We start from the raw sequence: 24,545 nt of genomic DNA on the forward strand, positions 1-24,545 counted from the left end.
AGTTAACATCATTGTTGACATGAATCATAAAATACTAAAATATAATTAATGTTAATGTTAAAGTTAATAATTTCACATATATTCAATATAGCACTGTTTCTGTGACTTTAATTTATACAAAAATCAATTGATTTAATGCATTAATTGTTTTGTCTTTTTTATAACAGTACACTTTAAATATACTGATTAAAATATGTAGCAATGCATCCTTTGACACGTCGCTATATGATTAGGAGTTTCTAATTTTTCTGAGACAAGGTTGTCAGATTAACACTTTGGATTTGAATTTGTTTATGTTTCTTTTTTAAAGAAAGAAAAACTATGTATTATACAATGATACTCTGCTGTATACAGCACCACATTCAAAGCATCTTTTGAATAATTAAATCACACTAATCTGCAAACCAATTATAGAGCCAGAATATTAAAATGGCATGAGCAGACTCAGAAATGTTTTGTTAAACCTTTGAAAGTGGATTTTTGCTAACAACTTCTGAAAAAAAGATTAGTGTAATATCTGAAGAGTATCTTTTCCAAACCTGAACTCCACTACAAAACCCCTTTTCTTATTCAGAAAATTAATAATAAAAGGTATGAAATTATAAAGCTCAATGATTCATTGGGCCTAGTCAGAAGTTCACCAATGCCAACCTGGGATTCCTTTAATGTTCACATATATTAGTAAAAAAAAATGATGTTTGGTCTGAAAGGGGTGGTTATAACTTCTAACTTGGAACCTCTGCAATTGATAATGCTTTTTCCCTTTGGATTTTTGCATCCCAGTTAGTAAAAAACGGCACAGAAGCTTCCACTTTTGGTGAACCAAAGAAAGTTACAGAGAAAAAGACAAAGAAAAATGGCAGAAGTTATGGTTGACCACAGCTCAAATTAACCAAAGGTCTTAATCATTAAAATTAGAATTATAATTGTGAGATAAAAAGAAAATGGTCCCACTAATACAGCTGGTTAGCAACACAATTGAGAATCACATCGACTAGATTACGCCATTTAGGAGAAGGTTAATTGACATGACCTATAATAAGATTTTAATAAAGTCCCACGAAAATTCTTTGTGGGATGATGTGATGTGTGAATTATATAAAGCGTACAATAATAGACAAAGTGAAAAGGAATAATCATAATAGCAGCAGCAGGTAGAAGAAAAACTCCTTTAATTAGCACTATATCTTACAATTGGTGCTGTAATAATAAGAATTTGCACCAAGAGAATACAGAATCGGTCCTAAAGATTTTACAGTGAATAGTTGTAAGAAAAAAATAATGAAAAGAACTGCCCCTGAAGATTAAAAATTTAAAATCATGGTGAGAAAAGAAATGGGTAGCATAAGGACAAAAGAGGGTTCTATTATACCTACTTATGATGATAATAATGGCTTAATAATTCAAGGGGTCGTTCAAATTAAATCTCTTCTTGTTGTGTACAGAAGCAGTTTTTTTCTATTCCTCCCAGCTTCAATTCAGGCGTAATGAATGGTGATGAGAGCTTAACTTTCATAACTTTCATAGGGGTACTTGATTTGAGCCTGCATTGGACAAGAAAAAATGAACATAAACATGATGGGCCTGATGAAAAGGATGTGTTGTGTTAACATTTTCTGCTTTTGCTTTATCAGTTACCATTGAAACTCTGAGCTTGTACTGCTGTTTTCCCATTTGCAGTTTGGCCAAAACCCATTTGAACAATGGTGTGGAGGTCATCTTCAGAGAATGCTATTGGATACTGCAAACAAATTGGATAAGAAGAATTAGAAAAAGGGTAATGAGACTTTAAAACAAAAAAAAAGGAACTTTTTTGAAGGAATTGATTACCTGAGAGGCACCTTCATTAAAGGCACTTAGGTGAGGTAACTGCATGCCAAGGTTTTGGCACAAACCAGAATCCAATGGGTCCACTGAGTTGTGGGACACAGTTCCATTAGGAATGTTACTGTGGATTGCTGGGTTTGGTTGAGGGTGTTGCCCATAAAAGGCTGGTGCTGAGGAATCTAGTGGGAATATTGGCTGTGCCAAAGAATTATTTGATTGAAATATCTGAAATCACCAAAAAGCCAACAAATCCCAATTCAGAAAAAAAAAAAAAGAAAGCAACAATTTTTTTAGTTGAAAAAGCAAACCCATTGTCTAGAGCCCTGAAACTTACATCTTTCGAGATTAGACTCTCAATACTAAAATCCAGCCTGGTGTTAACAGAAGCCAACTTCATGGACAGAAACTGCAACACCAAAAGCCATTCTTAATCAGCAAGAAATCTTTAACATTATTGTGGCCATTATCTCAGATGTTTATTGGCTAAGACTGGTTTGGTTTGGTTTGGTTTACCTCAACTTGGCGCTGCAATGACTGCACATAGTTTATAATTTCATCAAGCATAAGTGCTTTACCTGTCACCTGCAACAAACAAACAAACAAACAAACAAACAAACAATTCATAACCAAATTAGTAAAGGAATGAATTCAAAACCAACCCAATTCTTTGCATTCTGGTTTAGCTTATCGAGTTATCAGCACACGCACCTTATTGCAACCTGGGACAAGATCTTGGAGAAGTTTCATTCTTTCACTGATTTTCTCCCTCCGGACCTATTTCAAAATCGGTTTACACAATGTCAAAATAAAGGGCCACAAGGGTCATTCAGAGAGAGAAAAATGGCCGATTCTTACTCTTTCTGCAAGACTGTGACTGTCAGTGGCTTGACCTCTTCTTGCTCTGACATGAATATAATCCTTTGGAGGCTCTGGGGGTTTTGAGTTACTCTTGTTCTGTTTGTCGTCATTTGCATTACTAGTTACCCCTTTGGACTCTTCCTCTGCCTTCACTTGGCCCTTTTCATTGCCCTCACCTTCGTTAGTTTTGCTGCGCTTTGCATTTGAATCTTCACTGGCTTCAGCAGCCTGAAGTTAAAGACCCTTTGGGGTTAAGGAAATGAAGTGCCCCTTGAATGAAAAAAAAAGTGTAAAACAGAACATGAGAAAAAGTACTTACCATAGGGGGGTTGGGGTTGGGGTTGGGGTTGGGGTTGGTGTTGGTGTTGGTGGGGGTTGAAGTTGAAGTTGAAGTTTCCTTGGCTTTTCCTTTGGATGGACCTTTTCTTTTTCTAGAATTCGCATAAGGGGAAGGTTTCACCCCATTGTCCCCATTTGGAATCTGTTCTGAGATTGTTGATTCCTCTTGAGAATTGGCCACTTCCATTTGGTCTTGCAATGGAGAATTCTTGTTCTCCTGAGAACTCACCAGAGATCCAAGCACTTTGAGAGATGGAGTACTTGAGACTCTGGGGAGCTTCCCATTTTCCAGCAATGGAGAAGAAGATCTGTGAGTCAACTCGGCATTGGTGGGGCCCAATTGGGTGGTCCTGCCATTGAAACTCCTACTTCCAAAGCAAGAAAACTTTGCAGCCCTCTCAGCAAAACCAGGATCAGTTGAGAATTCTGCCACACTGGAATTCAACCCCTCTTTCACCAAGTGATTCATCATTGTGGGGATCTTGGGAGGAGAACTCAAAGGGGTGCTGTAACATGAAGTGTTGGTGCTGTTATTGCCATTGATGTAGGAAGAAGATGCAGCAGCAAGCAAAGGCTGAGAATGAGGTGAGATCTCATCAGAGCCACCAGCACCACCACCAATGTTTCCCAATTTCCCTATCAACTCCCTGATGACAAAGTTGTCAGTTGACATGTTGGAATTGGAAGCTGCAGGAGAAGACACCATTGAACTGAGTGCAGAATCAAAGTGAAGAGCATGATCCGTTGACTTCTCCCACGGCGGTGTGTAAAAGCAATCCTGTGTTCTCTCGGTTGAAGAATTCAAAACTTGAACATCCATGGGAGAAGAGAGTGAGTGCCAAGAGGGTGGACAAGGAGGTGGTGAAGGGTCATAATGCAGCTGAGGAGCATTGAGGAAGAACTGGTTTTCCATGAAGGAAGAGATGAAGAAATTAGACCCAGAAAAAAGAAGATGAATGTTTTTTGTGTGTGTCCCAAAGGCCTAAAATAAAATGGTTTATGAATTGGTTACATGGAGTGATGAATTTGTGTGAAAAGGTAAATAGAAAGCAAAGGAAAGAAGGTGTGGGGGGGCCTAAATAGAGATCCAACACAAGTTGAGTCCAAGTTGTGTATGTTTGACCTTTTGTTTTCTTTGAGTTCTTTATAATACTTTGCAACATTGGATGAGTAGCAGTGGTAGTCAGTAATGTGGTACTTTTTTTTTTCATTTTCTTTTTTCCTATTTATAGTTTTTTTTTTTTAATCTTTCTCTTGGCTTTGTCTGTGTTGTGTGTTGAACTGGGGTTGGAGAATATTACCCTTCCGTAAAAGACGGAGGAGTGTGTTTGGCGGGCCTTGGACGTCACAACACCACAATATGTCTCCTTCGCTTTTCTTGAAATCTGCATTCTCTCTTCCAACAACACCATGCAAATGCAATGCATGCCACCAAAAGTTACCCACTCAATCTTATTTTCCCACCATGTCGAATAAAACATTCAAAACAACCTTTTAATCTATTGGCTCAAGTAAAATTTAGGTTGTCTTTTCTTACTTTTAATACTTAATCACACCATCTTCAGTATTAACAACTTTTTTTTTCCTATACTATCGCTGTTACTCCCCCTTTTTTTTTATTCCACAAATGGCATATTATGCCAAAATGGGCGTGGACTATGCATATTAACATAGTCTGTCGTAAAAGAAATAATTCATCTTGTAATTTACGTTAATCATTTTAGTCTTTTATCGCTTAATTATGGGTTTTTTTTTTAAAAAAGGATTACCAAAAAAATTAAATAATAATAAAATATCAATGGTATCCGAGTCAAATGTTTGTCTTAGTGATCGATTCCAATGAGAGAATGATTTTATGGTCAAGTTATTCGGATAGTTTAAAATTAAATCTATAAAAAATCTAAGTTTAAAAGTTGTTTTCAAAAATTTGCTAGAATACCAACCAACATTTTTGACAAGTTTTATGTTTTTTAGAAAGTGAAAGAAATTTAGGAATAAAAAGTGAAAAATAACTAATATTTTAACCTCAAGTTTGTTGAGATAACATCATCAAGATCAATTACCGCAATTGAGGTATTATCCACTTTGGAACTTGAAATTCTTGTCACGATTTGTTGTTCTTAAGGGAGTTTTCATTCCCATAGATAGCACTAATTTTTCGACCTCAAGTCTATTGAGATAACATCATTAGGATCAATCACTACATCCAAGATATTGTCCATTTTGGAGTCCAGAACTCCTTCACGATTTTGTCCTTCAAAGATGTGTCTTGGAGGGTTGAATCAGGAAGACGTATTTAAATTGCATATACTCTACTCTTAAGTAATGTGAGACTATTGAATGTACAAACCCTGTTAATTGAGGGCTAAAGGGAACAAGGGTTCGTCTTTGGAACCTCGTTTATAGTTAGGATCAATCACCACATTTGATGTATTATTCACTTTGAAGCCTAGATCTCTTTCACGACTTTGTCCTTAAAAAGACATCTTTGAGGGTTGAAGGATTAAGATGTATTCAAATTGTTTATTGTTAGGACCAATCACCACATTTGAGGTATTGTTTACTTTAGAACTTGAATCTCCTATCACGATTTTGTCCTTAAAAGGCATATTAAAGAGTTGAATGGGAAAGGTGTATTTAAATTATCATTGGTCTCTACTCCCAAGCGATATGAGACTATTAGAATAAGGCCCCCTAATCTAGGACTAAAGGATTATTCGTTTCGATAGACAATGTCAATGTTCAAGTCCATTGAGATAACATCGTAAAGGTCAATATCGCATTGAGAAATTGTCCACTTAAAGCTCAAAACTCCTTCACGATTTTTCCTTTAAAAGGTGAGTCCGAAGGTTGAAGGAGGAAGTTGTGTTTATTTCCCTTGGCCTTGACTTTTAAACAATGTGGAACCATTGAGGTATTGGAATAAGCTCCTAATAGAGGTCTAAGAGTGTTTTCGTTCTCATAAACGACATGAATGTTCTTACCTCAAGTTTGTTGAGATAACATAGTTAGGATCAATCACTACATTTGAGCTATTGTTTGCTTTGGAGTACGAAATTCCCATCACTACAATAAAATCTTTGATTAATGACCAATTTTAGTGAAAAAAAAAATTAGTAACTATAGTGACTAATTTAGATATCAATTTATAAACTAAAAATTATTGGTAACTAAAATATTTTCTATTGTGAATTTGTCTCTAAATTTGTCAATAACATTAGCTACCTAGGTTTTGGCTACCAAAATATTGGTTTCGAAATTAGTCTCTAAATAGGAAATTGGTTTCTGGTCCCTAAAGATATTTTTCAGTTATAAAATTGGTCACTATTTAATAATTTTCTTGTAGTGTGATGATTTTGTCCTTTAAAGGAACCTTCGAAGGTTGAACGAGAAAAGAACATTTAAATTACACTTGGTATCGACTTCTAAGCGATGTTTGACTATTGAGGACTACAACAATTATTGCTTTTTTTTTTTACAAAACTAGTTATTTAAAAAACTATAATTTACAAAATTAATTATTTTAAGACATATTATTTAAAAAAATATATTTTAAAAATAATTATTTAGAAAAAATATATTTCAAGAAATACTTATTTAGGAAATACTTATTTTAAAAAGTAATATTTATAACATACATATTCTAGAAAGAAAAAACAAATATTTAGAAAATACATAATTTAAAATTTTAAATATTGAAAAAACATTTTAGAAAATGGGAAAGAAATTGTTTTGAAAATAAATAGTAAGAAGTGTTTTATTTAATTTAGATTATAGATTTGTCAAAAATATATAAAAAATAAAATATTTATAAGTATAATAGTTATTTTAAAAATTAGTTATTTTCATAATTATGTTCATGATGATAAATAATAACATTCACTTTTTATTTCTTTCATTGTCACCATAATTATAATTATTTTAATAAATTTGTTTGATGAAAATTAGCTTTTTAAATAATTTTATATTAGTAATAAAGATGAAAATATAGAAATGCTTTTAATATAATAATTAAATAAGTGTACAATATAGATTTAATTTTTAAATAGTAGCGTTGGTCAAACGGTGAAACCGTTTAGCATACTAATACAACATAGAAAGATTATTATTTTTTTCATAAAAGATTAAAAAACACAAAATTATTTTTAAAATTTTTTAATCAAATAAATATTTATGTTAGCATTAAAATAAATTAGATTAGAATAGACTTAGAAAACATTAATTTTATTTATTTTTAATATTTATATTTATTTAAGTTAACTTCAACATTAAAATAAATTAAACTAAATATTATAAATAAATTTGGTTAGTATGGACGAGTTTAAAAAATAGAATTTTGAATATTTGATAAGGGTCACTATTGTGTCTTTTTCCTTTGTTTTATTATCATATAGTACAAACCATACTAATGAATATAATAAAAAGTATTGAGAAATAAAAAGAAAATTAAAAACATTTCAGTACTTAAAACAAAATAAATATTTCATTTAAGGACTTAAACAATAATATTTAATTTATTATGTATTCGATTTAAAGAAACATTATCTTAGGCATCTTGTCATTGGTGAATAAAAATCAAAGAGAAAGGTGAGACCCTCATCTCACTAAAAGTTGTATAAATGTTTGAAAAAAAATTATTGTTGAAGACGTGAAGGTAAGAGGAGTTATCCATATTGAGAAAAAAATAGGAAGAACAAGAAAGTTATGCATCTATCTCCAAAAGTAAAAGCAACACAACAAAATAATATTATATTATAGAAACTAAAAAGTTGTTTTTGTTATTATATTTATAAAAATTAAAAAAATAAAATTCAAACATTGCAGTTGTCGTGTTGAGAGGTCAAAAATTTAAACCTAGAGCAAATGCATGAGCGATGAATTTTTTTTAAAAAAGTTAAACCTTGAACATACAACTTTAGTCATCGTTTGAAAGTTACGAAACAAATATAACAAAGCGTGGAAAATAAACAACACATGAACGTGGGATAACAAAGAAAACAGAGGATGTGACAAAATGATCCTATCTATAAGTGAACTGTGATCAATATTACTGTAATTAAATATTCAGATTTCTTACTGCTTCAATAAATAATTAGATTATTTTGTCTTTAATAATTTTTTATATCTAATAAATTTTTGTTTTGTTTCTGGTCCATATTCAGATAGTGTTTTAGATATTTAAATTAAAGTGTATTAGATAAATTTTGCTCAATCTCTAAATCAGCCAAAATTTTGTTAGGGGACGATAAGGTCTTTACTGTTTTATCCTGTCTTTTATTTGACTCCAAAAAGTAGATTGAATTGGTCAGTTCCGGATAAAATTACGACTTAATTTTGTTGGTTCCTCTACATGATCATTTGGTCGTGGGTATAAAAACAATCTTAAGAAAAAGTAATACAATAAATGTTGTAATAATAAAATTTGTTTTAATGATTTGTATCTTTGTTTCATTTCATAAGTCTATCATTCACAATAAAATTAAAATAAGCTAAATAAACAAAATTAAGATCCACGTTAAATAAATACGTCAAATTTTTAAATCTTTCATGAAAAAAAAAACATAAAATAAATTATTGTTTAAGCTACGAGAAAATTATAGCAATTAATCAATGTTAAATGTAAAGAGATGATGTAATTATGTTTGACTTAGAGATTAAAATTAATATGGTAAAATTTGTTTGCAAGCTATGAGGGTTAGTCCGTCTCGCTCATCATTGATCCATGCACATTATGGGTTACGCAGGAATAGGTCTATGTGGGTCAGCGAGTTAAAATACTTAGCTCACACTACACTTTATTTTATGGGTTAGTGGGTCGGCCCACATGGTCCGTTTCACATTCTCATCCCTAATTTTTACTCAGGTAAGCTCATTTTTGCTCAAACAATTCCATTTTCTCTCAAGTTAAGATAGAAAAAAGGTTTAAATACTTTTTTCGTTCTCATTTTGGTAGTGTTTGTTGCGGATGATCCTCATTTTGACAAAATGTTTAAAATGATCCTCATTTTTACCAAATGTTTAAAATGGTCATCATTTTCGCAATTCGTATTTTATTTGGTCCTTTTCTGTGACGCCGTTTAAGTCAGTAACAGAGCATTGAATAGGTGACACTGTTTGTATTACGTTGCATTGGGGTGTGTTACGTGTATTGTATTAATGGTTCCGTTACTGATTTAAACGGCGTCACAGAAAAGGATCAAATAAAATACGAGTTGCGAAAATGAGGATCATTTTAAACATTCGGTAAAAATGAGGACCATTTTAAACATTATGTCAAAATGAGGACTATCCGCAACAAACATTACGAAAATGAGGACGAAAAAGGTATTTTAGCCTAAAAAAATATTTCTTTCTTGCGGTCAATTTAACTAATTTATTATGTATTTTCTATGAATAGAAAATGAATATTCATTTTTACAGTCCATTTATTTGTATTTTTGTTTAAATAAGTTATGTTTGTATCATAATGCTTACTCGAATTAATGACTTATATGAATTTTGGGTCATACATGAGATTATGTGTTAAGCATTTTTTGAGTTGTAATTGAGTATTCACATTTATATTGCATCAAAGATCCTATTGTTTTACTAATGATTTATGTCATATAAATTAAGATATCAAACAATGAGAAGTTGAAGGGAGAGTTCTTACACACCACGACATGTGTGGATATGCAACATGGGTTACAATGAACATATCTTAATTCTTTATACTTGACTTCACTCGTAAATCAAACTCTTAGATTGAATCAGATGTTGGTCAATAGTAGAACATACTTAATACAAGTCTTCTAGAAGGTGTGAGTTGATATTTTATTTGTAGAATATCTTTTTATGTATAAATCCTTAAGAGGCCTATATAGTTATTGAATGTTTGTGTGATTGAAATTAAATTGTTTATAGATTGCTAATGACATTGTCCATTTTATATCGTTATTTCTTGTTAGAAATTTATTTTTAGTAACTTACCTTTATCTTGTGTTGTTTTTGTAATGACTTGCTATGACACTAGTGTGTACATGAGAAAAAAATGCAGGAGCAACATTAGGAGAAAAATGTAAACTTTACTTTAAACTTCTTTATATATATATATATATATATATATATATATATATATATATATATATATATATATATATATATATATATATATATAATATGTGTGTTTAAGTGGTATCTTGAAATACCTAATACTATGAATGTACAAGCCCTCTCTTAAATTATATGTTGTGCTTTTCTTATAAGGTGTTATATGTTCTAACTTATTTGACATAACCCAAAGTTTATATGATTAGAATAAAAAAATATTGCATTTGACTCAAATTGAAGATCTTAATGAATTGATTATTTTGCATGACAAAGCACATTATGATATATTATCCAATTGTTTCACAAGGATTTTGATTTGATACTTAATATTTTTTAGGTGAACCAAATAAATTCGATGTGGATTCTTCATCAGTAGGGCTAACATACAACTTCTTTTCAATCTAAATTAGAGTGTTTTTCATTTGAGACTCCACAATTAACACAAAAGTTTATGTGAATTCGTTTATATTGGGGGTCAAATTTACAAAAATGTTTAATTCACTGAATTCTATTTTTATGTGAGTATCAATATAAACTCATGCATTTGTGTTTTTCAATAAAGATGGAATGATGTAAATCTATATTAAATGTAGTGAAGAAGAATGAAGGTGAATTAAAGTTGAATCGTTTGACAAACTAAAAATATAAAGTGTAAGAAAAAGTAAACGGTATGAAAATAAATTGCCAAGGATATAACATAAATTGATAAAGGAAATCAATGAAAGTAGTGATCCAAATTGCAACAATCGTCATTGGATTTGATATTATCATATTCACGATGTTCTCTAAGTGTTTGAATTGTAAATAAATGTGTCACTCATTTGTTATACATGAACGACCTATTTATATTTTCTCTCCTCTTTCTAATGGTTAAGCCAAAATAAAATTACATAATTTGCAAGAAGTGTCTAAAATTTCCCATTTTGCATCATTTATGCCCACTAAGCATGTGCTTTGTAGCAGTTACCATATGCCCTAACTCCTTTTTCGATCTCTCGTAGTCTATCTTTCAATCTTATCTAGCAAACACCTTTCTCGATGCATTTCTTGAGTTCTCGATCATTCTTCAACTTCTACCTTGATTCACTTATATTCTAATTCTCCTTTTAAGATTCCCCTATGTAATCATCTTTTTCTTAATCTTGTCCTTGATATCTTTGTCTTCTAGTGTATTGATCTTATTCTTTACGATATTTAACTTTTTAATACTTTTCTTCGATCTCTCAATTTTGATACACTTAATACCAATGTTATTTTCTATCAAATAAAATTGTAATAAGATGTTTTTGGACTATATTAGATTGTTTTATAAAAAATCAAAATATCTAGCCATTTTTCTATTTTAAGTGGTTTACATGCTAATTAATAAGGCACTTACTTATTTATTTTTTCTATTTGAAATACTTATTAAAAAGTGTGTTTAAGCATGCACTTATGTCAATTGCACCTATTTATATTATTTATTTGTTGGTCTATTGTTCCACCCACTATTGGATCACTCATTATTGTCTAGTCTCACACACCGATGTATATGCCTCAACATGAAGGTGTATGTTGGAAGTTGCACATTGACTAGAAGGAATTCCAATTTATAATATATAAGTGGGTGAAAATCTCACCTTACAAGTTAGTTTTTGTGAGGTTGAGTTAAACTTAAAAGTTCACTTCTTGACATGGAATCAAAGCCGTGGGTCAGAGCCTATCTTAGTAAAGATTGTTGTTTGTTGAGCCTATTGTTCCATCCGTTATTGCACTGCTATTAGACTACTTATTAATGTCTAGTCTCACGCTCGAGATGTATATGCCCTAGCGTAAGGGAGGTGTGTTAGAAGTCCCACATCGATTACAAATAAAGACAATTTACAATATATAATTGGTTGCAAATCTCGCCTTACAATGTGATTTTATGAAGTTGAATTAGACTTAAAGTCAACTTCATAACATGGTATCAAATTCGTGGGTTAGAGCCTATCATAGTTAAGTTTGTTGTTTGTTGGGTCCTACACTCTATATGTATATGGCTCAATGTGAATGGGTATTATTGACGTCCCATATCGACTAATTTACAATATATAAGTTGGTTTTGTGACGTTGAGTTAAATTTACAGTTCACTTCTTGACATGGTATCAAAGCCATGGGTCAGAGCCTATCCTAACAAAGATTGTATTTTGTTGGGTCTATTGTTACACACGCTATTGCACTACTATTGGACCACCAATTAATGTCTTGTCCCATGCTCAAGATGTATATGTTTCAATGTAAGGGAGGAGTGTTAGAAGTATCACATCTACTACAAATAAGGCCAATTTATAGTATATATTTGGGTGCAAACCTTACATTACAACGCGATTTTGTGAGATTGAGTTAGGCTTAAAGTCCACTTCATAACATGGTCAGAGTCGTAGGTTTGAGCCTATGACAGTGCAATTTTATGAGGTTGAGTTAGGCTTAAAGTCCAGTTCATAACATGGTTAGAGTCGTGGGTTATAGCCTATCACATTGTAGTTTGTTGTTTGTTGGGTCCTACACTCGATATGTATATGCCTTGGCATGAAGGGGTGTTATTGAAGTCCCACATCGACTAAAGATAAAGCAATTTATAGTATATAAGTGAGTGCAAACCTTGCCTTACAAGTTAGTTTATTGAGTTTGAGTTGAGTTTAAAATCCACTTATATATTATTGCCTTTATCTCTAGTCAATGTAGGACTTCAAACACATCCCCTTATGTTGAGGCATATACATCTCAAGTGTCGGACTAGAGATTAATGGATGGTTCAATAGCTCAAGATGTAAATGCTTCACGTTAGGGGTGTGTTGGAAGTGCCACACTAACTAGAGATTAGGTCAATTTACAATATATAAATGGATGCAAACCTCGCCTTATAAGCCAGTTTCAGAAGGTTAAGTTAGGCTTAAAATCCATTTCTTAGAAAATGGTATGAGATTCATGGGTTAAAGCCTATCTTAATGAAGTTTGTTATTTGGTGTGTCTATTCTTCAACCCACTATTGAACCATCTATTAATGTCTAGTTTCACATTTGAGATGTATATGCCTCGATGTGAGAAGGTGTGTCAGAAATCCCACATCGACTAAAGATAAGGTCAATTTACAGTATATAAGTAAGTGCAAACCTCAACTTACAAGTCGGTTTTGTAAAGTTGAGTTAGACTTAAAATCTACTTCTTAAAATGGTATCACAAATCATGAAATCAAGATTTGTTCATCACAACCTATGTTCGCACATGTACACATGTCATAGTGTGTGTGAACTCCTCCCCTACCTTCTTTCCACGTGATATCTTAGTCTATGTTGATACTTCATCGACAACTTAAACAATAGTTCACATACCATCCCAAATGCATAACTTCAAATTTATACAAGTTGCCTCAATCTAAATAAGCATTGTAATAACATATAACTCTTTTAAATAAAATCACAAATCAATCAGATACAAAATTTAATATTCATTTGCAAATATACAAACATACATATTAAATATGAGTTAAAGTGTTATAGAGAAAAAAATATGAACATATTGTCTTTTACCTTAAGTAAAATTATGCTCGATTAAGAAATTTGGATAGAAACTAGGTTGAATTATAGTATTATTTTCACTTGGGCAAAAAATGCTTTTCTTGAGTGAAAATATAAAAAAAAACAATCCAAATTTTAACATCTCTTTCAAAATCATTTCAATCACACAACTTCTGAACGATTCAAAATGATCAGTCCAAACCATGACTACTTCAAACATCATTCATTCAACTATATAAATCTCAACTCAAACATTTAAAAACAAGTTCAAACAACATATAACCACTAAAACATAAAATGCATCCAATCGACCTCTATGGCCAAAATTCATTGAAAGTCATCTATCCAAATTTCATCAACATAGACTATATTTCTAAAATCAAATAGAGTGATCACATCATTCCCACATTACATTTCACTTCATCATTCATACTATATATAAAACAAGCAAATCAATTATCTTATCCATCAATCATTAAATTCAATATCCAAAGATATTCTTAACCGTTATTGAATCTGGTGACCATGTCACCTCCACATCCATATAATCTAACCTACGAATGTCAAAAAATTCCATACCCCCAGATATTCGCGGATAAAACCCGCAACGGTTAGGAAATGGATATTAAAAATGAATATCTGCAAATAACGGGTATAGATATTTTTTAAACCTGCATGTTAACGAGACAGGTACGTGTATCATAGTATCCGTACTCGTGGATACCCATACCCACTAAACTTTAATTTACCAAAATACCCTTTTATATATATATATATATATATATATATATATATATATATATATATATATATATATATATATATATGTGTGTGTGTGTGTGTGTTTTGCGTACTATATTCGAGATAAAGAATTAGAAATAAAACCTCAATTTGTAATATTGAAAGCAAACTTGGTTTCCATCACTATTATATCAATTAATTGTAACAATTATTGAATTATTTCACTTTGTTCTTGCATGAGTTTAGTATGAAGGAAGCTAACAAAGTTGCCCACTTTCATTGTAGGACATCTAGATTTTATGGTGGCATTTATGATTATGACCATTTATGATTATGAGCATATACCCAATTGTATTTTTATTATGAAAGAAATGCAATAACGATATTTACTTCTAAAAAATTCAATTAATTTAATCCCTTACTTTGATTATCATGCTCACCTTTGTCTTTAGTTTTGACAACTATCAATCAATTTTGTCTATTTAAAAACTAATTTAAGTATAATGTGGCTATATTTAACAACAATTTGCTTATAATTAAAGGAAAATAAAAACAGACGTCTTTTCGTAAGGATCATAAGAATTCTATATGAGAAAGAACTGTCCTTAAATTAAATAGAATTATTACAGATGCTATCTTTTTCTCTGAATATCATAATTTTTGTGTTAATCTCAATTCGTATGTTCGATAATTGATAAAATAAAAAATGAAAACAATCATTTGTTGCTAAATTAAACATTAATAAACTGCGAAATTATAATGTAAAGATATATTATTTCTTTTATAGTTATGTGCGCGATCCTAGAAATTTCAATAATTAGAAAAATATATAAATATAGTTAAATATTTTAAGTAAAAAATAAAATAGTTTATTAATTATAATTTAAAAGATTTATTTTATTTTAAAATAGTTTTAAAAAATAAGATTTGGTGAATAATTATTCGGTTAGAAAAAAATATTATTAGATATGGTTAGATGTTAGGAGATATTTTTGGATATTGTTATATTGTTACAAATTAAATGATATATTGAGATATTGTTAGATGTTATTGGACATTCTCATATACTATTAGATTGTTATTGTTAGATAATAACAAGTGAGAATAAAATATTGTATTTTTATTAGAAATTTTTGTCTTATAAATATATAGGAGGACAAAGTTTAGGAGGAAAATTTTAATAAAAATGGCATCAAGTCAAGGAAGAAGGGAAAAACGATTTAAAGGTTGAGTTTTTATGGGGAAGAAGGAAGAAGTGAAGAGTAAAAGGTAGGAGTGAGCTTATATTATTGTTTTCTTGTTTATAAGTGGTGTAATATTTTATATGAGTCTACATTGTGGAGTATATGTTATTAGTATAATTTTGATGACATGTTAATATGTTGTTTGGAAATGTAAATGTATGCTTACGCGCGGTGAACCAATAAAAGGTGGTGAAGGGTAACTCCTAATAGTTATACCAGAGGTGTACTTCACTCATATTTATGAAAAGGTAAATAACATACATCATATCTTTGGAAAGTCGACAAAAAGAAGACATTTATGACAAATATATGGAAGAAAATTTTTATCTTCTTTGACCTTCCATATCAGTCGAAGTTAGAAGTTAGACACTACATAGATATAATGCATGTAAAGGAAAATGTGTGTGATAGTTTAATTGGTACACTTTTGAACATTCACAATAAGACAAAGGATAAGATGAATGCTCGTTTGGATTTGATTGAAATGAAGATATGAGAAGAGTTGAAACTAAGAAAGGTAGGTAAGTTTGTTTATTTACACCCTAACATGTTACACTATGTCTAAATAAGAAAAAAAAAGTTTATGCCAATGTTTAAAGAATGTCAAGGTACCACAAAAATACTTTTCAAATATTAAAAGCTTAGTATTTATGCAAGATTTGAAGCTAGTGTTAATAGTTTATGCAAGATTTGTACTCTAAAACTCATCAGCTCACATTTTTCCTGTTTGTGAGATATGATTCTAACATGCTCTTCCTACACAAGTAAATTCTAGTTAAACTGGGTATTGAATCTTGCACCATTGATGAGACTTGTCTTCTTCATTCTTTGTTTGTAAAGTTGGTCTAAGGTTGCGGATACATAAGTCGCACTTGCACGTTGACATTTGTTCAAAGTTTGTTAATTCTTCACATAGTTTCTTAAGCTTTCCATAATAAGTGATATTAGTATTATATGCTAAAGGACTCTATAGTGCATACATTTTCATAATAACAAAATCTATAATGAAATAAGATAATCTGGATACTCATATTCCAGTTAAGCCAAAGATAATTTAGATGATATATTTATACAAGGATTGGATAAAGAAAAGGGTAGACTAGATCAAGAAATTATTAGACTACGATAAGTACCCAATAGACGCCATAGTTAAGTAGATAGTAAACACTATGATTATATATTTGTTTATCTAATGTGTGTTCATGATTTTTAAGCAAGACGCATCATAAGCAAATTAGTATAGGATAAATGAAATCTGAAGACTAGAGCAAACAACACAAAAAGTGAAGATTAATTGAGCTTAATCAAAGATGTTGGCCAAATGAGTTAAAAAGAAAAGTTAGATCAGATGACTAAGCTCACTAGATGTCTTAGATCACTAGGTGACCAAGCCATCAGATGACTCAAATAGTAGTGACTCAGATAAACTCAATAGATGAGTGTGTTGACCACAAAAGTTAATGTAGGTCAACAAGACCATTGCACGACAAAGTGATTTGAACGATAATTATGTTGATTAGACGAATCAAGTCAACACCTAAAGATAAAAGTCAAATATCACTACTAGACGAGTACGCTCATTAGAGAACTCAATTAAGAGATTAACCAAATGACTAAAAGTATAATGACCATTAGATGGGCCAAGATGAGTTGGCCAGACTACTTGAAAACGTTAGCAAATCACTAGGTTATACAAAGAATAAAGTATGATATTATGAATTAAATTTGAACATTGAAATTGATGATTAGATCAACAAAGAGAACATCATCAAAATCATCAATTTGCTAATCAAGAATTAAAAGATCAACATTGATTGAAGAAATATTTGAAGAAGATCAATTGTTGATTCAATATCTTATTGAAGAAGAATATATGAAGAAAATCTTCTCTGATTGAAGAATGTGAATATTGATATAACATGGTAAACTAGTCACGAACAAGGAAATACTCTAATGATCAAAGATTACAAGAGAATATCCTGGAAATGATAGCCACAATGGTAATATGATTGAAGAAATTCAAATTGAAGAAATACAAAAAAGGAATTAATAGATAATTCGAGGAAGCAAATATTTTAAATGATATATCAAGAACTTTCGAATGAAGTGCAAATAAGATATTGAGAAGATATTCATATGAATATACATTAACAGTCAAATTACACAATGTCATTATAAATACCAAGACCTAGATGAAGAAAATAAGAAGGTGTGAGAGATAAATGGTGAAAGAATAGAGAACAAACAAAATTTTCAAATACTAAAGAAGATTCAAAGAGAAAAGAGAATGTGAGCTTATAGTCAAATTCAAGTTGTTGAGTAATATTGAGTTGAGTGAAAAATCACTGTAAGATGTAATATCCTTCGCAACGTAAATTATGCCCAATAAGCTTTATTGTTTTCTCTCTTATTTTGAGAATTTGTTATTGTAATATCAATTGAGATTTCTTGATCTCAAAGGGATATTGAGAAGGATATTTGAAGAGGTTTATACTCTTTCTAATATAGAGAGGTTGATAGTCGTTGTAACTTGGAAAGGTTAATACTCGTTGTAACTTGGAATGGTTGATTCTCATTGTAACCTAGAAATGTTGATACTCGTTGTAACCTAGAAAGGTTAATATTTGTGCTAATCAAGGGATTTGACTAGTGAAATATCTTAAGGACGTTGTTAAGAAACTGGACATAGTCTTTGTTGGGAATAGTCCAAGTGTGAGTCAAAAAGTCCCACATTGGATATAATAGACAAAGTTAAACACTATATAAGAATAAAGACCCATAACAACATTGCCTTAAGGTTTTGGTGTAAAAGTGGTGTCTGAGATCTTATATGTGTAAGACTAATGTCATATAACCATATGGAACCACAATCTCTCAATGACCATAACCATGACCATAACCCATATGTGAAAAATATAAAATATAAACCCAACAGTGGTATCAGAGTCGATGGTTCGGAGTGACTGACCGCATAACCACAACCAAAGGGGGTCACTCATACACCTGAAGGGAAATATATCATATGAAAAAGAAAAAAAAAACAAGGGACTCACCCTTGAGACCCTTGAGGGGAGATGTTGGGAACAGTCCAAGTGTGAGTCAAAAAGTCCCACATTGGATATAATAGACAAAGTTAAACACTATATAAGAATAAAGACCCATAACAACATTGCCTTAAGGTTTTTGTGTAAAAGTGGTGTCTAAGGTCTTATATGTGTAAGACTAATGTCATATAAACATATATATGTCAACCACAATCTCTCAATGACCATGATTATAACCATAATTAACCCATATATGAAAAATATATATATAAACCCAACAGTCTTAGTGTTTGGTTGAACTAGTATAGATGTTTGTGTGCAATCTCTTTCTTAAACTCTTATTTTAATTATTTTATTATTGCATAAAACGTTTTAAAAAGGTCTACGACTCTATTTATCCCCCCTTTTATAGCTACCTTGCACCAATAAGTGACAATTGTTAATTCTCTGTTTGCATTCAGCAAGCTCAACCCTTAATTATTTTATGTGTGGTTCTTCACAAAGGAAATTTGTTCTTTTATGTCTTGCTAAAGTTCTTGTGCCACCTTCATATGTGACATGATTTACTACAATGCTTATTCTATGGGTTTCTTTTTCTATTATGATGATTCTTCATCTGAATGTTTAATAAAATTTGTCCACAAATCCAAATTTTTTCCTTGCTCTCAATATAGTCCTAAGAGCATGAACTCATTCATCATAATTTTCTACCTTCAATTGAACTTATGTTAACATAATTATAGGATTTTCATTGGGAGTAATGTCGTAAGGAGAGATGGTTTTCTTAAAGGTCATTGTTTCACCACCATTGATGTTGCCTTCTATGTTGGCCATGGTAGCAAAACTAAAACGTTATTTCTTTATTATTTGGTTGGTGGCGTGTGGTCATTCTTAATTGGTGGAGTGATTTATCTAGTTAATTTCACAAAGTGAAGGGGATTTTAACTTGCTAAATAGCTATGTGGAGGTAACCCTCCATTACCAACTTCTTAGAGCAACTATTGCTACTTAGATCATGGAAGTTTGTGACAATAATAAGTATATGATGTGCTTAGATGGTTTGGGTCTTATGTGCACACTATGTTGATGTATTCAACAAGTTTATAGCCTGGGTTGACTAGCCTAAGTAATATTTGAAATTTCATATTGAAAAGGATAAATCATTAAATCTGGTTTTCAACAAAATATTTAGTAAGTGTGGGTCATGAACTTGTGTTGACTATAACTCAGAGTCCCTGATCGAAACCACACTTTACTAATTGTTAAATCAAGTACTTATCCTTAAACTAAAAGTTATAATTAACAATTAGGTTTTTTTATCTAAGAACGTAACGATCCAAATACTACCATTTAATTGAGACTTAGTTTAACAAACTTACACTTAAAGACAATGGTGCAACTTAGAGTTTGATGTATGTGCAATTGATGAATGTAAACATAAATAATATTTTGTTTTGTTATACTATTTTAGAGGGAGAATGCTTTGGTTGTTATAATTACTTGTACGTTTGAAGTGTAAATAGGTTGTAGTCAAAGGATCTTTCTTTGACTTGTATTTTTTACCAAATTTATAGTTATTTTTCTGAAAAATATAATATATATGTATATATATATATATATAATTATTATATAATTTTGTTTTGATAAATTTTACATGTTAAAATACTATTTTGTACGGGTATATTATGTGCTACTAAAATAGAATAAATATATATTCAAATGAATGATTCATAATAAAAGAGATTTCTTCACGAATACCCAAGAACTTTTTTTATTAAAGCTTGAAGTCGTTTTCTAGATACAATGTTATGTAAATAAATGGGAAAATCGGTTTGATATTTCTCCAAAATCGAGATGATCCGCAACTGTTTATGAATGCTTGAGTTTGTTCTTGCACATAAATTAAAGTTCATCTTGGTAATACCCAAATATTATAATTTTCTTTTCTTTAAGATTTTTTAATTCTGAAACTAGATGTTTGTTGCTTGTAAATAAACCCAGTTCTTAATGACAAAGCTGTTTTCAGTAGGTAACACCTCATATAAAATAACTTATTTGACCTCGAAATTAGTGCAATCTATTATTTCTTAATTCTTTGTTTAATAGGTAGTTAACCTTTCACGCACATGAAAAATAACCCCACAAACAACCGCTACTAACGCACAACTTCTTCTTTTCCTATCTATTATTTTATTCAATTTTTAAATAAAAATTAATTAAACTTGTATTCAACTCAACTAACCCCCCATAAATAATAGATATCACAATTCACTCTATCATATACTACTATTATTGTTTTTCCCAATTAACTAACTTAACATTATCAATGCTAGATTTAAATAACACAGGATGTGCTATTACTATACTTTCAAATCACAAAGTATAAAAAAATATCAAATACAAACCCACCTACCAGTTTAAACTAATGTAAAAGAAAAGCCCTAACTTGTATATATATATTATCCCATGTATTCAATTAGAAAGCTGCCATTTTTAACTATTCTTTCTTAGCATGTTCCCAAGAATAATATATTTCTTTAGTAGCTTGTAAATTCATTTTATTTTATGATTATGTGTATCTAAATTTACACTTGCAAACCTAAGTGCAATCGTTTTATCTTTTGGGGCTTCAATTTTATAAAGTGTTATTATAATTTAATTTATAATACACTCTAACCCATTGTGTTAATAAAAAATAATTCAATCATAAGAGAAAAAACTAAAGAGCATAAAGTCCTCTTTGTAACATCATCAACTTGGTGTAGCAACTACCTGAATCATGATTGATCCTGCATGTGACAGTGTGATTCTTATAATATGTTCCTTTTGTCCCTCTTACAAGTTGCTACTATTCCTTTTGTCCATACAAATTGGTTCAATTCATGATTCCAATGATGTGCTACAGCGACGGCCACCAACAATTTGATTCCATATCCTCTTTTTTATTATTTTATTCTATTTTAGTCAACTGAAAATCAGAAAATGAAAAGAAAAATCAGAATGAATAATAAGCATTGTAATTACCTAACCCAACGAGAAAACAAATGAAAAAAATTCTTGGCTGGTTAATTTATGCCTGAAGGACTCAAGCTGAAAGCTGCAAGTTGGATATAAGAAAAGAAGGAGTAATCATAACCTCAGAAACATGTTCAAACGATGAGCAATATTCTCTAAACCAATATGATAACATAAATCTTTGTCCAGAAACATTAGGAGATGGATCCTTAAGAAATGTCAAGATGGGCATTTTTTTTTTATGATTATTGTAGAGACCTCTGTGATTGGTTATTGAATATGATGCCTCACAGAAACTTCTATGTAGTCTTGATAATTTTAGTGTACCTTCAGATTGGTTTCCTCCAACATCTTTGAGCATAAGTTAAGTGCATGAAGTTTGATAAACTATAGTCTCTTTGCCTTTCTACCTTCAAACTTCAAACTAGAGTGTTTCGTACTCTTGGATTAAACTTCGAACATTTTGATGTCAATTGTGGGATAGTTAACTTTTTCCTACTTCACATAATAAAATCTTCCAACTAAAACGCATGTATGAGAGAACCACAAACAAATTTTCAAAATAACAATGACGATGTTAGGAAGCGAGTTTAAAAGTGAGTTTAAGAATAATTCATTCTCACAAAATTGGTTTAATAAATTCATATTTATATACACTTATATATTATAATTGTTAGAATCGAGCGTTTACCACTTGATCAAAAATTATAGCCATTAGTTAAAACACAACTCTTTTTACTTAAAATTGTAATACAAGCAACAAAGAGTGAGTCACGATTCATTCGTTTGTGACCCGGCCCACTTGGCCTCTATCACGAGATAATTGATACCACCTACAATAATAATTTGGTCATATTTTTAATTAATGTGAGATCACCAATACACCTCTTTATATTGAGTACATGGAGCATCAGAATTGAGATGACTCAATAACAGGTGACACAATAGGCCAAACTAATCTCGACTTTGATAAATTCTTAATAACTCTTATATCATATTAAGAAATGCATTTTACATCTTAATCATTTCTATAAAACCAACTCACTAAGGTGAGGTTTGCATACACTCATATATTATAATATGGTCATATTTCTAGTTCATATAGGATCTCTAGCATGCCCCTCACATCAAGGATATCAAGCATAAAAATTAAGAGAGACTTGATAGTAGGTGAACAATAAGTCTAATAATATATATATATATATATATATATATATATATATATATATATAATATAGGATAGACTTTTAATATCACTAATACCATATTAAAGTAGTGAAACTTAAGTTTAACTCAATTGTACAAAATCGACTTAATAAAGTTAAATATCCACCACTTAATATTGTAAATTAATCTTATATTTAGTAAACATGGGATCTCTAACATACACTATCGCTCTAAAGACATCAAGTATGAAAATCAATGAGAGTTCAATATCAAGTAACAAAATAAGCTCAACAATCAATCTAATGACTTCAATACAATATTAGAAAGTAAATTTAAGTATGAAAATCAATAATATATGAAATATGAGTATGCAAAATGATTAGTTTGAACTCAAATTAGTTAAAAAAAAGAAATTGGATTGTTATTAGAAATAAATTTATTTTTTTATAAACAAGAATGATAGACTTTATAGGAAACTTGGTTTTCACTTACAACATTAAACTAAAGAATTTGTTGTGCCATCAAATTTAGACATCTAGAAATGTGCAATTGACATTTCTAAGTGAAAATGTGCATCTTGGGTTGTACGATATATATAATTGAAAATTCAGCAACTTCTTTTGTGCCTTTATGATCTATTGTTGTAGGATAATGAAAAAATTAGAAAAATAAATTAATGTTTGATAAATTTGTAGAGATACTTTTCAACAACCTTGCAACCTCTATTCCCTAAGTCACTAGTACATTAAATAAAGCATTTCAATTTTCAATTCTATTTTTCAAATTACTCAAATTTCACCGAGACACAATATGTGTTTTTTGTCATTATGTAGGTAACTATGGTGAGCAATAATGGGTTTTGAACGATAGTTAAAAAGGGTCTTGTAACAACACATTTGCAATTGTCATTAATTGGAAGTGTCGTTGTAAGTTGCATACTTACTACTAACAATGGTTCAACTCATCGTTAACTTTAGGAGTTATGAAGATGATACCAAGCAAGTCGTTATTCTCTTACCCAAAATTGAGTGTTGTTTACACATTGAAAATTGTCTTAAAAGATTTATTAAATTAAGAATAAATAAATTTTGTGTGTTAATTTAGTGATGATTTTTACTTAAATGTGATGATTAAGGCAATAATAATTAGAATAAGGATAATTATCTATTTGTATTTTTTTAAAGGTTGATTATGTTTTTGGTCCCTAAACTATAACGCAATTTGAGTTTTAGTCCCTATTTCAAAGTTTGATTCTGTTAGGTCGCTATGCTAAAGGAACGCATGAATTTAGTCTTTAATGACTAATGGTGTAATTTTTTTTATATGGGAAACAATATTCTATGTCAGCATCTCATTATGGGACACGTGGCAAATTATTTATTCTATGTATGAAATTAATTTTCCACTTCATCTTCTTCTTCTTTGTTAGGTTTAAGGGCTTCTTGAAGGCCTATTTCTATTTCCTAAACACCCTTCATCATCATTTTCTTCCTTTCGTCCACTTCGACCTTCATCACTAGGACACCCACCCAAATTCTCCGACGCTTTCCATTTCCAGCACCGATACCTTCCATTCCTAATCCACACATACAACCTTCATCACCTCCCTTCCATTTTTCATCCACAATTTTGGTTTTTTTCAACAGACAAAAATAGGAGACTATATACTTTTAAAAGGAGA

The 24,545-nt window shown here is 30.5% G+C and overlaps 1 protein-coding gene across 1 annotated transcript; it reads right to left on the reverse strand.

The window, feature by feature from the left end:
- Window positions 1-1,155: 1,155 nt before the first annotated feature.
- On the reverse strand, window positions 1,156-4,141 carry LOC114185719 (transcription factor bHLH62-like). The gene is made up of 8 exons (XM_028073596.2): window positions 3,005-4,141; window positions 2,683-2,913; window positions 2,536-2,601; window positions 2,341-2,409; window positions 2,162-2,233; window positions 1,831-2,052; window positions 1,639-1,741; window positions 1,156-1,544 (listed from the first exon to the last, which is right to left on the reverse strand). The coding sequence occupies exons 1-8, from the start codon at window positions 3,935-3,937 to the stop codon at window positions 1,522-1,524; spliced, it is 1,719 nt and encodes a 572-aa protein (XP_027929397.1). The 5' UTR covers window positions 3,938-4,141; the 3' UTR covers window positions 1,156-1,521.
- Between the last annotated feature and the right edge of the window lie 20,404 nt (window positions 4,142-24,545).

Source organism: Vigna unguiculata, chromosome 5 (assembly GCF_037176805.1).
Source record: "Vigna unguiculata cultivar grain cowpea cultivar isolate G323 ecotype 2 chromosome 5, ASM3717680v1, whole genome shotgun sequence".
NCBI classification, from domain to species: Eukaryota; Viridiplantae; Streptophyta; class Magnoliopsida; order Fabales; family Fabaceae; genus Vigna; species Vigna unguiculata.

Coding starts and splice junctions, on each gene's coding strand:
- LOC114185719 (XM_028073596.2), bottom strand. CDS start 3,937: ATGGAAAACCAGTTCTTCCTCAATGCTCCTCAGCTGCATTATGACCCT. Junction 2,234..2,340: donor CATTGCAGCGCCAAGTTGAG/GTAAACCAAACC, acceptor TTGGTGTTGCAG/TTTCTGTCCATGAAGTTGGC. Junction 1,742..1,830: donor TTAATGAAGGTGCCTCTCAG/GTAATCAATTCC, acceptor ATTTGTTTGCAG/TATCCAATAGCATTCTCTGA.